This window comes from Plectropomus leopardus, chromosome 10 (genome assembly GCF_008729295.1).
Source record: "Plectropomus leopardus isolate mb chromosome 10, YSFRI_Pleo_2.0, whole genome shotgun sequence".
NCBI lineage: Eukaryota > Metazoa > Chordata > Actinopteri > Perciformes > Serranidae > Plectropomus > Plectropomus leopardus.
Window position 1 is genome coordinate 22,307,448 of NC_056472.1, and position 13,926 is coordinate 22,321,373.

Consider the following 13,926-nt stretch of genomic DNA (forward strand, 5'->3'; position numbering starts at 1 on the left):
TGGACTGCACTGAACAGAGGAATTAAAAGGACTGGTTAACTGAACGCTTAATGGGAAACAAAACAGCAATGAGCTTTTTTTCTGTTAGCTGCCTGCTGCATTTAGATCAATGTTTATGTTGGTAAAATTCGCTATTTGTGCAAAGCTGTGTGTGCAAATTGCTTTTTTTTTCTCTGATTTTCATATCCACATATTATATCATATATTTTCATATGTCACTCATTTGACACCAGGGAGTTTTAAATGATGGTGTGACTCCCAGTAAGGAAAATAAAGCTTACTTTTTAAAGTGTCATCACTTCATCTTTTAACTTTGTCTACAGCACCGCAGCAGTTGCATCTCTCTGTAGACCACTACAGACAGTTCGCCTACGAACACATTAGACGACTGCTCTCTCTGAATTAGTTTTACAAAAGAGACGACTCTGTGGAATGAAGAGTGCCAGACAAAACACAGATTAGCTGTGAAAGAGGAGGTGAAAGAGATGGCTGGCAAGGCTTTTCAAGGACAACAATGGGGATTTGCATACTGTGGTGTTTGGAGGTTGAACATTTAAGCATGCCTGTTTAAAATAAACACTTGAGTTCCTGTACAGAACGCTACAGCTGAAGTTAGACGACTGTAATATATTTAATGTGCAACAGATCAGTGGATGAGCTTATTTTTTAGAGATATAGAGCAGAGGTTGCTTTAAAGTAACTGTTCAAAGTGACATTTAAGTCTCAAGTCTTTGCATGCAAATGCAAAGTCAAATTCCATTTAACAACTGCCAAGTCCAATGTTTATGAAATTTGTGAGGAAACAAGTTTGTTAAAATTTACTTTGCTGTTTAGCTAATGTTAGCAAAGTGTTAGCTGTCTCACTGTCCCTGCTGACCATGAATAATAATAATAATAATAATAATGATAATAATATCGGCTGATGTTGATATTTAGTTGAATTTAGGTTTTGATGTCAGGTGACCAAAATTTAATGTAAGGACAAAACATCTAATGGTAATGTCAATTTGTCGCAGAATACTAACGACCTTAATGTTTTGTTGGTTTTCAGTTGTTGTTATGTAGAATAACTACATTTATCCTGAGGTATGGAGACCAAAACCCAACGTTTGCAAAACATCATAATGGTAACATGAAATTCAACATTGTTAGACATTTACAATATCGCCACCCCAACTGTCATTCGACCAAAATTTTGCATCCGTCCTAAGCGCAGCACTGCTTCTACATGGTTCTCCCCTGCAACTTGATGGATGCTGTCAGACTGGTTCAGACAAAGTGGATCTGTGGAGTTAGGTGTCGTCTTACTGTGAAATGAATAGTGTTAATGTTAGTTGATTCAGGAAATGAAGAGAACTTAAGTGATTCTTGGCAAACTTTTTAATAACACACTTTTAGATCTTTGAGTTTGGGGGAAAGCATCAAATTCTCAAAAAAGATTCAAGCGAAGTCAGGAGCCACTGGTGTAAAAGTAAGTTGCAAATCTTTTGTTTTTTTAAATTCTGTCAAGTTGAATCCAAAGTCATCAAATTTGTGACTTGAGTCTGACTCGATTTCTCACCTTTTTTTAAATAGCTTTGGGCACTTCTTGAGAATATACTTTTATGAACAGGTTGTGTTTAATTGGAATTAATTAAACATATAAATCCTGCAATGGCAGAATATTTTAATCATATAAAATCTAATGAGCCTTTAACTAAAAACGTGTTATAACAGAACTCCTCTTGTATGATCCCAGTATCTGCAGTGTGAATCTTGAGCAGGTTTATGTGCTTGTAGCTGTTTGCGTGCACATTTTTTAGCCCTTTATTCAAGGCCCATCATGAGTACAGGCCCTTCTGAAGAACTATTGTTATGCACATATTGTGGACTTCATGCATGGGCTGGGACGAGAGTGGGCGTGAGGCGGTAATGTGGGGGCGGTGGCCAAGGACCCAGATAAGAGAGGGAGGAAGGCCGATTCCAGGTTTGTGTATCCGCCTGGACAGTGTTGGAGGAGTCTTCTGTTGTTTAGTTTTCACCATGGCTGCCGTTCAAACAGAGCTTTCCCTGTGCTCACAACCTTGGCAGAGGCCTTTGTTCATCTACGGGGGGTTGGCATGCAACTCGTTGATGGCTGGTAAGTTTTTTTCTTTGCCTTTTTGGTATTTTCAGCTAATTTTTGTTGTACCATGAGATAAATTATCGTGTATCGGATTACTTTTGTTACATCTTGAGCGTAGACAGCGTGTGGTTTAGCTTTGCACATCTTTGACTAAAGCAACAAATCTGAGTGTCTGTATATTTTTTGGCTCTTGAAGGTAAAACTTTTTGGACTCAGGATCACAGATTGGTTGAGACCTGAAAACTTTGCATGTAACCTCTGTGTATTGTTCAGTAAGTTTGGAGTTCGGTGTGACCCTGAAAAACCAGATGAACAGGTTCAAATGAGGTCATCTTAACATCACAAAGGACACAGAGCAGGATCACGCACTTATTGGTGTGTTTTCCAAATGTAGGGACCATCCTAACCTAATTCTCTGTGTCTCAGATTTCTGGTCTGACAGAACTCCTCTCCATGAAGCCGCCTACCAAGGCAGACTGCTAACCCTGAGAGGCCTCATCGCTCAGGTAAACTTTCTGAATATGTGCAAGTGATGCACAGCGCACACATTGTTGTATCTGACTGTTTTTTTTATCCTCTGGTCTCCTCTGCAGGGCTTCCATGTAGACACCCTCTCCATGGACAGAGTGTCTCCTCTCCATGAAGCGTGCCTCGGTGGCCATTATGCTTGTGCCAAGTTTCTGATTGACAACGGTGCAAATGTAAGAACATTTGCAGTTTAAGGGCAGGCTTGTTTTTTGTGTGTTTTTGATTTGTGTGTCACACTTGAGGTAGCTTGGAGATAAACTTAAGTTTGTATGAGTTTAAATATTTGGGAATCATAGATATAGATAGGTACAGCTTCAACAGAAAGTTGAAGAAATATCAATGAGAAACCTTTTAATTAGGTAATAAATGCAGATGACGTTAGTTTTTAAATTTCTTTATTTTATCACGTGGCTGTCACACGCTTTAAACTGGTTTGAGAGCCTTAAAGGGGATTTCAAGGCCCTGACACACCACTGCGATTTTCAATGTCAGGCCACTGATGAATGTCTGTCGCCCTAGTTTTTGCGGTGTGTCCGGCATCGTTGGTGTCAGTCGGCCCTCTTTACCTCTTTTTCCAGACAATTCAGCATGTTGAATCGACATCTGAGCAGTAAGTTTGTGGATGAAATCACTCTGATAAGCAGTTCAGGTCAGACAGAAGAGGAGAAACAAAAGTGAGGAAACTAAACTAACAACCAAAGCCAGGAGGGAGTGAGATCAACACAAACTTGTTATATTCTGAAAGATTACTTTTTATAGCTTATTAGCTCTTTGGCAGAAACAGGAAATGTGTTATTATTTGCTAGTGCTCAGTATTATTATAATTTGTTCAACATTAGGTGTGTTGTTAATGTGCTAATTGGGTAACTAGCGTCTTGAATCTGTCCTGTTGGACCTCCGGTGTCACTTTTGAATGACGAATCCAGACTACACACAAAAACTGATGAACTGCCTCAAGTGATGTCTGGAGGATAAAAACTACAAGTTTGATGACAATAAAAAATGTGACGGTTATGAGTTCGAAATGCCAAAACTGGGGGACTGACTTTTAACAATCTTGTCTACAAAATTGTCGACAGGCCATATTTGATTTTTGTGTGCATATGTGCTTGCAGACCTATGAATCTGCAGAATCTGCATGAATCTTTTGGCCGTAGTATCGTCATCTTCCCTTTTATATCTTCCCCCTCAGGTGGAGGCAGTATCAACAGATGGCGCCACACCTCTCTTCAACTCTTGCAGCAGCGGGAGTGCTGCTTGTGTTAGGCTCCTTTTGCAGCACAGTGCCTCCACACACACCCCCTACCAGCTGGCATCACCCATCCATGAGGCCGCCAAGAAAGGTGTGTGTGTGTATGTATGTTTGTGTGTGCAAACAAATTTATATTCATTTATTCATTTTTATTTATCAAGGCCATCTTTTTTTACAACCATCCTCCATTCATTGCATTTACAAAACAAAACGTGGGAAAGGAAAATAAAAGAAACAAGCAAACAAACAAACAAACTTGCTCACACAAGGGACCACCAAACATTCAGAGACCATCTCGATGTATAAAAGACATCATCACATTCTGATGCTGTTCCTCCATCAGGTCACAGAGAGTGTCTGGAGCTGCTTCTGTCGCATGGAACTCATATCGACTTGGAGTTGCCGGTTGTGGGGACGCCGCTGTTTTCTGCCTGCATGGCCGGGGCTGCAGAGTCAGTCAGGGTGCTGCTACACTCAGGTAACGTAAGCAGCAAACTCTGCAGCATCTCAGAAAACATATTGAAGTATTGCTTTTTTTTAAAAAAAAAAATAATCTTATTTCTGTTTCCTGACAAAAACACAGTTTATTTTCTGATTCCAGCTTTTCAAATGTGACAATACAATGATATTTATTTTTCTCACATTGTAATAAACTGCGTATCTTCAGGTTTTGGAGTGTTGATTTTTACAGATGTGACCATGGTCTGTGGAAAATTATAATGAACATTTTAACAATTTTCTTCTAGACAATTAATTGAGAAAATAATCATCAGATTAATTTATAATGAAGATAAATGCAGATGAAGTTGCTGCTTTAGTTTCTGTTGCTCCCAGGGTTTTTTTTTTTAGCAGTTTACTGTTTGTCTTCACTCTCGTTGTCAATGGAAACAGGAAACTAGTTTCACAGTTCAGAGCAGCACATATTTTTTATGGCAGGTTTGTATCTGTTGTTATAATTTGCAATTGATATTATTTATGGTTCTGTGGTTCAGCCCTAACTTCCCATTGTTTTATTTATTTATTTCTTTGAATAGCCATCAGTTTTCTCTCTGCTTCCTAATAACTGTAACCACACAGTGCTGGAAAAACAGTCTGGGTCTGGTTTTGGATGTTAAAGGTCTAAATTACATAATTTGGCTGTTTCGAGACGATTGCTTTGACCTTTTCTGTTTGTTTGCATGTGCAGGAGCGGATGTTCAAATCGGTTGTGGTCAGGACAGTCCTCTACATGCTGCAGTTCGAGGTGGAGCAGTCGATGTTGTGGATCTTCTGCTGGACTTTGGGGCTGATATGTGTTATCGGAACGCAGAGGGAAAGACTCCTCAAGATCTGTCATCACCAAACAGCGCAGTGAGACTAGTATTTCAGAAAAAAGGTATGCTCCAGACACTCATGCAAGGAACATAAACCCAATGTTTGTATTGGAGAGTATAACAACTCTGCCCTCTGTCTCTGAAGGTCCCTGCTCTCTGTCTCGGCTCTGTCGCTTCTGCATTCGTCGAAGTCTGGGAAGGAGTCGTCTCCACAGAGCCTCCGGCCTCTTCCTCCCTCACAGTATCAAGGACTTCCTCCTTTACCAATGAGATGTCTCCATCCTGCTACTGTGACTCTGTGTGCCACATACACTTGAGACGTCCTTCACATTTGTGCCTTCTGTCACTGACAGGATAGGAAAGTGGAAGAAAGTTATCCACATTCAGAGAATGGGACTTAGTCAATATTCTGTATTTTATAATACAGTAGCTTTTAAATTATAATAATTGTTGTTTACCTATTACTCAAATGGAGTACTTTGGGTACCGGCATTGTAGATGGTTGTCACTCCCAAGTCGTCAAATAGCAGCAGACACAGAAGCACAGAGGCACCTGTGACAGTGACAGTATGATAAGCATCAGGTGGCAGCTGTTTTTAATTCAGTGGAAAATTACTGTGTTATAAAAAGCAAGAAAGTCTGTATAAGGCTTGTGGATGGGTCAAACAAACACTGGACTTTCACCCGGGAGGCCCCAGTTTGGATTTATTGTGAAGTCAAAAGTCAGTTTAGTTATTTTAATATTTGAATTGCATGCCACATGATGTAGGTCACGTGGCTTTACAATATGTGTGTAACAAGCGTACTTATCTTAAGCCAAACCATGTTTTTTTCTAACACTGCCCACAGGCTTTTGTTGCCTTAACTTGAGGAAGTAGAACGTGTTGTAACCAAAATTCACATTGCAGTAAATTTAATGCTTAAAGTTTTGTATTTTTTTAATCTTTAATTGCATGCTTCCCATTTTGTGACCATGTTATTCCAAACTGTTCTTAAAGGGGAGCTGATTTTACAGACTAAAGTCTGCTACAGATGTTGGATAGCAGTCTACACCAGCATATGTGGAAAAAAGTTGTATAAAGCCATTTATGTCTCCAGAGGGAGCTGCAGGAAGTTTGATAAATTGCCTCAGGTGATGTCACTTGAGGAGTCATTGTCTATTGAAGACTTAATGTTTGACAATGAAAAAAAAAATAGTTGGAGTACCTACTGGCTTAAGACTGATATTGTTGTGCAGGATCCTACACAAAAAGGCATAAAGTGTAAATTTCTGTTTTCACAAAAACTTGATACTGTATTTTGTAAAGTATTTTAAAAAGATGATGTTTTATATACTTATTATCTTTGTTGATCTACATTTGGCCTCGTCTGTTGGCATCACACTTTATCATTGTTTGTGTGTAAATCAACATAATTTATGTTTGTATTTCTATAGTGTTTTCATCCAGTAGTGGGTATTATACTGTATTAGCCTTAATTGGCTCTGGATTCCACATTTGTATTGTATTGTATTGCAGCTTTAAGTATTTGTATTGTGGGTTGTGAGTTCTTGCAAGTGGAGTTTCTTCAAAATTTCTTTTAAAATGAGGGTGACCTCATCTTGCTATCGGCACATACAATGTCCATCTACTGCTGTTACTATGATAAAATCCACTGACCCGAGGATCCTCTCTGCTGCCCTTATTCTCTGACCAGTGTATCTGCTGATCCAAACAAGTTAAAGGTTTTTCTAAAGGCCTTAGCCTTCACCCTCAGGGCCCACTTTAATACTACACACACTCGTACTGTCCTGCACACAAGATGCACTTTTCAAAATCAGGCTATAAAAAATGTTATAGTAACATCAGTCCTAATCATAAATATCAAATATTCATAATTTTCAGAATTTTAACACTTAAAATGCCAGGGTTTTTGTCATGATGCCACTATGTTTTTAAATGGGGAAAAAAACACAGAAAATAATTAGTTTCAACAAACTACATGCAAAGTAGATTTTTATTATTATCATAATAAAAATGATAATGATACCTGGAAATAATACAATGCATGTTATATGCTTTGATGTCGATGGGATCAAGAATTGGAGTTTGAATGGGTTTCTATGGCACATTTTTACACTGAACAACATCGATGTAACAATTTTGTTTACACAAGTGTATTTTAGAGGAGCAGGGAAGGACTAACGAGGCTGATGCAGGACAGGTGTGTGTGTGTGGATGGGCACAAACGAGGGAAAGGCAGGACAGAAACACAGGAAAACTGTCTTAATAATAAAATGACAGTGTGAAAACAAATACCAAAGTACCAAAACCTGCTCTCCAGCCGGGCCAACCATCTCATTTTACAGGTAAACGGTGCACTAAGATATGTTTCTGAAAAGTATAGGCAATGAAGTTACAGATTTTTGATTAATATTTGCTCAGCGCTGCCTAGTTTGACAGTTTGACCGCAATCCATGAGCAGTGATTGACGTGATTGACAGCTGCGTCAGAGATTCCTCGGCTCTGTTTTGGGTTTCGACCAAAAGAAGCACTACAAGGCAAGAGTGTTAGACAGAGGAGTAAGACACATTTTTTTCACAGATTATCCGTCTCATTTAGTACTGCGTTAATGTGGGAACAGTCCACCAAAGCTTTTTTTTCTTTCTTTCTTTTTGGATAAAATTTACCAACTGCAGCTTTAAGGTGAGACACCGCAGGTGAAAATATATTTTTGAATTTTTAAATTTTGGCCTTCTTTACTTTCATAGCATGCTTTCTTTTAGGCAAGTGGAAAGAAAATCTTTTAAAAATCACATAAAGGTGTTTAGTTTAGTTATTTTGTCAACGTTTTATTCTATTCTGAAGGTTTTTAAAGAGGGGTGTGTTTATATATCATGTATCATCTGACTATAGAACATTTTATTCCTAAAAACATTGCAAAGATTGAATTTTTTTTAAATGATTGTTGACAGAATTTTTTGATGGAAAGAAAGAATCCAAAAGTGCCTCTGAAAAAACCTTTGACTCGGCTTTGTCAACAAAGTGAAAAAAGAATGACAATGAATTTTTAAATGAGATTTATCCAATATTCAGATATCTGTTCTGGAAATGTATGCAAATTAGTTCATATATAATGAATGTATTATTTGCATATTTAAACTTAATATATAAAATAACTTGTAATATAAAGAATAATTGTCTTACAGTAGCCTAAGTAATCAACTGGGGAAGTTTATTTTTTAAAAGTTTTACCTCATTCGGGGTGTCTCCCCTCAAAGATTAAAGGCAAAGTTAAGTACATAAAATGTACATAAAATGTTGAAAACAGCAGGAAGAGAAAAGGATCTGAAGAACTGAGGGGTAGACTGAGTTTTTGCAGCTGTTGTCGCTGAGGGGGGAATTGATTCCCTGTATTCAAATGCCATCCTTAAAGGTCACCTCTGCAGAGACCAGAAAAATCTTTTTTGAGCTGATTTAAGTTGACGTGTCTTTCTCCAAACGGCAAAGAAAAGCTTCGGCCTTCAGCAGAAGTTCTCAAAGAGCGATATGTGTTGTGACTTTGTCGGCTTATTTGTGTGTGTTGATGGATTTCCTGCTGCTCGTGTCCAAATTCAGTGTTCACATTCTGCTCCTGTGAGATACTAAAACCACTTAGAACAAAATAACAATCATGACATTTTCTGTAAAGCCACAGTTCACACTGAGTTCATACTGAGGGTCTCTTTGTACTTACATTCACAGAGAGGCAATAAAATCCAAAATCAAAGAATATTCACTTTCATTCACTTGTGTTGCTCTGTGGGAGAAGGTCAGATATGCAGCAGAGCGACAGACTCTCCCCTGTGATACAAACCAAAAGCTGACAATCACAAAAACCCTGCTCATAAAGAAAACGACCAGAGGAGCTCATACAGCTTAAATACAGTTTAATTGAGCATAAATATAAAGGTATTTAATGTGAAGACAAAACAAAACAGCAAATTTACACCACAGCCCTGTCAATTGCACATTCATTATTAAATTTTCTATCAAACATTCTGACAACACTGTTAAACTGCTATCACCAGTATATTTCTAGATCTTAAACAATGAGTTGGTCGACAGAAAATGAATCATAAATAGTGTCACACTCACAGTGACTGTGGTGATATTTAGCAGACGTAGTGTTCACCATCTTAATTTAGCACATTTAGCATGCTAACATTTGCTAATTAGCACTAAACACAAAGAACAGTTGCAGCTGATGTGAGTGACGGACTGACTGACAGTGTGAACGTGGCTAAAAGATTAAATATCCAGTTTTCTGCTTTAAAAATGTCAGAATATTCTGCTTTAAGATGTTTTATGTCACTGAGTAGATTCATTTTGAGTTTTGTACTGTTGGTGCCACAACACAAGGCATTTAAAGCTGTCATGTTGGACTTTGGGAGACTAAAAAATTGATTGATTCATTCATTATTCGTTCATTGATCCTGGAGTCTATCCCAGCTGACATTGGGCGAGAGGCGGAGTTCACCCTGGATAGGTCGCCAGACTATCACAGGGCTGACACATAGAGACAGACAACCATTCAAGATGACATTCACACCTACAATCAATTTAGAGTCACCAGTTAACCTGACCTGCATGTCTTTGTACAGTGGGAGGACACCTCAACATTACGCAAAATTAAAAAATTAACAAACGGCTGCTGAAATTACAACACACACTTTACAGTACTACCAACCAACGTTAACTAACAGAAACACCTACAATGTGTGACGTTTGACTTTTCTAGTAACTTAACATTTGACAAATGTTCTTACTTGGCCAATAAAGTGTTTCTACTCTATAGAAGAGCTGATGAAAATCTCAAATGTCAAAGAGACCTTCTGCTCTATCTCCAGCGTGCGTCATCTTCCTGTTATAATGGCAAAGTGCAGATAGAAACACGCACAATAAAGCTGCAGTCTGGCCTTTCATGCATGGCTTCCACTGCAAATGGCAGCTGATCATATCTATTTTTCACATTCATTTTAGAGATAAAAGCAGAAAACTTGCAAAGTATTAAAGAGTTTTTTCTTTGATTACTTTTTTTTATTAAACCAGGGAACATCAAATATCAGTCTCCACCAAAGAGAAATGTATTTTGTTTTAAAGCAGAGATGAAATGTTTTGGACTAAACCCCACAGGTATCTCTTAATTCATGCAGCTTCAACTGAGTATTTGGCAGCAAAAACCAGTGACTTGACATCCAGGACAGATGATTGTAGCATTGTCCATTCATCACATTAAGGTTGACAGTTGTAAATCAGAGGTAAACTTGTGTGAACGCAACAATCCTCCAGTGCTGCTGAAGCTCATGTTGTTGTGAAGTTTATGAAGATGCATTCAGACGGAGGTTATATTTGTGCTCCTGCTGTTCTGACTGTGCATGCGTTTGGGAGAATAGCAGCACATGAGCTGCTCGTTGAAGTGTTTCCTGAAGCTTTTGCTCATCACGTACAGGGCGAACGGGTTCATGCAGGAGTTGGTGAAGGCCAAAATGCGAGCGCACACGCTGGCGATGAAGTGGCCCAGCGAGGTGTCAACCTGGTCGTAATGGTAGGAGCGGTAAAGGTAGATCACATGACTGGGCAGCCAGCAGACGGCAAACAAGCCGACAAACACCAGCACAGTTTTAGCCAGACGCTTTCTGGACTTGATCTGAGAGCAGAGAAAAAAGAAATCAGTTCACCACTTTGTCCAGACTGAAATATCATAGCACAACCATCATTTATGGTTCCCAGACGAAGAATCTTAATATTTTTGGAGATTTCCTGACTTTCTCTACCACCATCACCAATTTTGCCTTTAACCTCATGAAGGTCTGGGGACCAAAATGTTGTTTATGCAAGCCTTTGAAACTTGAGCAAAGTGGTTTGATATTTGGGAAGAGGGTGACCAGCAACATAAAAAAGAAATTGCCCCAAAATGACCAAGAAATTAGTTAAAAAAAAATGTTCTCAGAAAATCACTTGGAAAAAAGGCAAGATAAAAGAAAAAGAAAGAAATGTTAAAAAAAAAAAAACTCAAGAAAGTGCTATTTTTTTGTTTGGTTTTTCAGCTGGTTGCAATCTGCAATCCTGGCCGTTAGATGACACTAAATGCCTCACACTGTTTCTTTAAATCATGTAAATAGAGAGTTTAGAAAGTAGTTAATGAAGAGCACTTTGTAAATGAGATAAATCAGAGGACACTCAGACCTGTTTCTGGAGGTGCAGGTGTCCCTCAGCAGGGATGTCCACAGAGCTCCTGATCAGACAGCGAGCGATGAAGCAGTAGTAAACAGATATGATGAAGAGCGGCACGATGTAGAAGATGAGGAAGGAGGCGGTGGAGTGGATTTTTGGGTGCAGCTCCCCAGCGTGGGGGTAGGGTGCGCAGGTCACAAACGTCTCATTTGTGTGGCTGGTGGTGAAGGTGTGCAGGTCCGAGAAGACGGCCTCAGGAACGGCCAGAGTCACAGACAGCAGCCAGATTGCCCCCACTCGGAGACAGATACTGAGCATAGAGCTGGACCTGTGGCTGTCCAGAGGTCTCACTATCGCTCTGTACCTGAACAGAGACGAGACACATGTGGGGCCTGACTGAAACTGTTTTTGTCATTATGTGCAGACTTTTCATAACGTTCTTCAATGTGCATGTAATCAAAAACATCTGCAGAAAAATGTGTTATTGTCTCATCAGATTATACCACCTACTACTGAGGAAGATTCAATTTGGCCTTTTAATCAAAGAAATATTAGCCTTGATTGCTGATCTGACTTAGATTATACAGCAGAGAAAATTAAATTAGGCTTTGAGTGAAAGGAAACAGGAACCACAGTGGCTAATATTAGCTCACAGGGTGCAGTTCAAGGAGGAAGGTTTTTCATAACTGGTGTTAAATGTTTTTTATTTTCTCCCAGAAGCTGAGAAACTTCCAAAGGTCAAATTTGCTAAAACAAACAAAAAAAAAGCAAAAAAAAAACAAACAAAAAAAAAAACAAAAAAACCCCACAAACAGACAAAAAAAACAACAACAACAACAAATCATCAACAAAAAATGAAGAGCTGTTGGCAGCTCCTGACACATTTTCAGATGATAAAAATCTAAATCTGGACCCTCTGTCATGGACTTAATATTTAATCTATTTTAGGTTGTTTTATCAGCACCATGCAGGACACATATAATCAATTTAGCTTGGCACTTCAATCTCTTTCTATCTTATGTTAGGGATTTCCAACCGTTTTGGCTTGTGACTCCTGAAAATGCAGGAACACTTGTGACCTCTCATCACTGGTTGCATATGAGCATAATAAATGTTTGAGCTGCGCGTTTCTGCAAATCATGTATTTGTTGCCTTTGTACATTTCATATATTGATTTTTTTATGTTTCATGTGTACTGTAGCAGATTTGTTACATTTTTTAATTTTATGTTGCTGGAAAAAGCAATTGGACCTTATGGAGAATAAAATTGCTGAGCTTTATTATACAGGCCTGATATTTCCTAATAATATTCTGATATACCTACTGATAATCTGATACTAAATAAAAGGAGAACAAAAATATAATCTGGTTAGGCTTTAGTCAACTGAGTATATGCTATGCAGTCATTGATTTGATACATTTTGTGCAGAAAATATAATTTAACACATTTTTAAAAAAAAATTTTAAAACATTTTAAGGAGACTTTCTTTTGGGGGGAAGTTTGCAAAAAAAAATATGATTCAAAATCTGTAAAATGTGTCTTTTTGATGCAGTCATGCTTTAAAAACATGAATTTTCACTCATTGTACGCATCAGCGGATTATTGAACCATCATTTAAGTTGTCATAATGTCATTTTTTAAATAATGAAACATTACATTTAAGCAGTCGATAAGTGACACTTTTTAAAGCATGCTCACACAGTGTGAGTTACCGGTCAGCGGAGAGAGCAGTGAGGGTGAACACGGAGACTCCCACCGAGCTGAGCTGGATGAACGGGATCAGTTTGCATCCCACGCGGCCGAATAGCCACTCGTCCACCAGGTAGCGGCTCGCGTCCACCGGGGCGCAGGTCACCAGCAGCAGCACGTCCCCCAGAGCCAGACTAGACAGGAACAAGTTAGGCACAGTCCTCATGGACCTCACTGTCAGACACGTCCTCATTAACGTGACATTTCCCACCAGACCCACGATGATGATGACCCCGTACACGGCTGCGATCCCGATCCCGGGGAGCCAGATGTTGAACTGGAGCTGTTCCCACGTGGACACATTGAGGACCGGATCCCTGCTGTCCTCTGGGGTTATAACGATTGACTCCTCCAGAGACATAGCGGTCTGTGCAGGAGAGGACGGAGGTCTTCAGCAGGGGAGTCCAGTGTCTCCTGATGCTTTTGGTGAGTGACTTTATAAACTATATGACCTCCTGCTGCCGCGTGCGTCATTTCACGCGCTACAGGCTCAAATGTGTCAAGGTGGGGGTGAAAAAATGTCAACAGTGACCTTATAGGCTGATATGTTTTAACTTTATTCTTTGTTGAGAGGCAAACGGCTTAACTCTTCTCAATGTAGTTAATATTATTTTATTATTCAAACACATAAAAGTACCCAAACCTTAACAAAATTTCCCATAAAATTATGGTTAACTACTGCTGCATCCTGTTGTTTTTTTTACAGGGTTACTACCCTAAAGTAGGTCTACTTCAACAGTATATTACCTGTAAATTTATTACATTATTCTACTACAGTAGGATTT

At 38.9% G+C, this 13,926-nt stretch overlaps 2 protein-coding genes across 2 annotated transcripts; one reads left to right on the forward strand and one right to left on the reverse strand.

The window, feature by feature from the left end:
* The first annotated feature begins 2,022 nt into the window (after window positions 1-2,022).
* On the forward strand, window positions 2,023-6,083 carry asb11 (ankyrin repeat and SOCS box containing 11). The gene is made up of 7 exons (XM_042495078.1): window positions 2,023-2,119; window positions 2,531-2,610; window positions 2,698-2,805; window positions 3,825-3,975; window positions 4,228-4,362; window positions 5,071-5,259; window positions 5,343-6,083. The coding sequence occupies exons 1-7, from the start codon at window positions 2,023-2,025 to the stop codon at window positions 5,465-5,467; spliced, it is 885 nt and encodes a 294-aa protein (XP_042351012.1). The 3' UTR covers window positions 5,468-6,083.
* A 4,466-nt stretch (window positions 6,084-10,549) lies between these two features.
* LOC121949597 (gastrin-releasing peptide receptor-like) lies at window positions 10,550-13,502 on the reverse strand. The gene is made up of 3 exons (XM_042495328.1): window positions 13,105-13,502; window positions 11,404-11,755; window positions 10,550-10,864 (listed from the first exon to the last, which is right to left on the reverse strand). The coding sequence occupies exons 1-3, from the start codon at window positions 13,500-13,502 to the stop codon at window positions 10,550-10,552; spliced, it is 1,065 nt and encodes a 354-aa protein (XP_042351262.1).
* Between the last annotated feature and the right edge of the window lie 424 nt (window positions 13,503-13,926).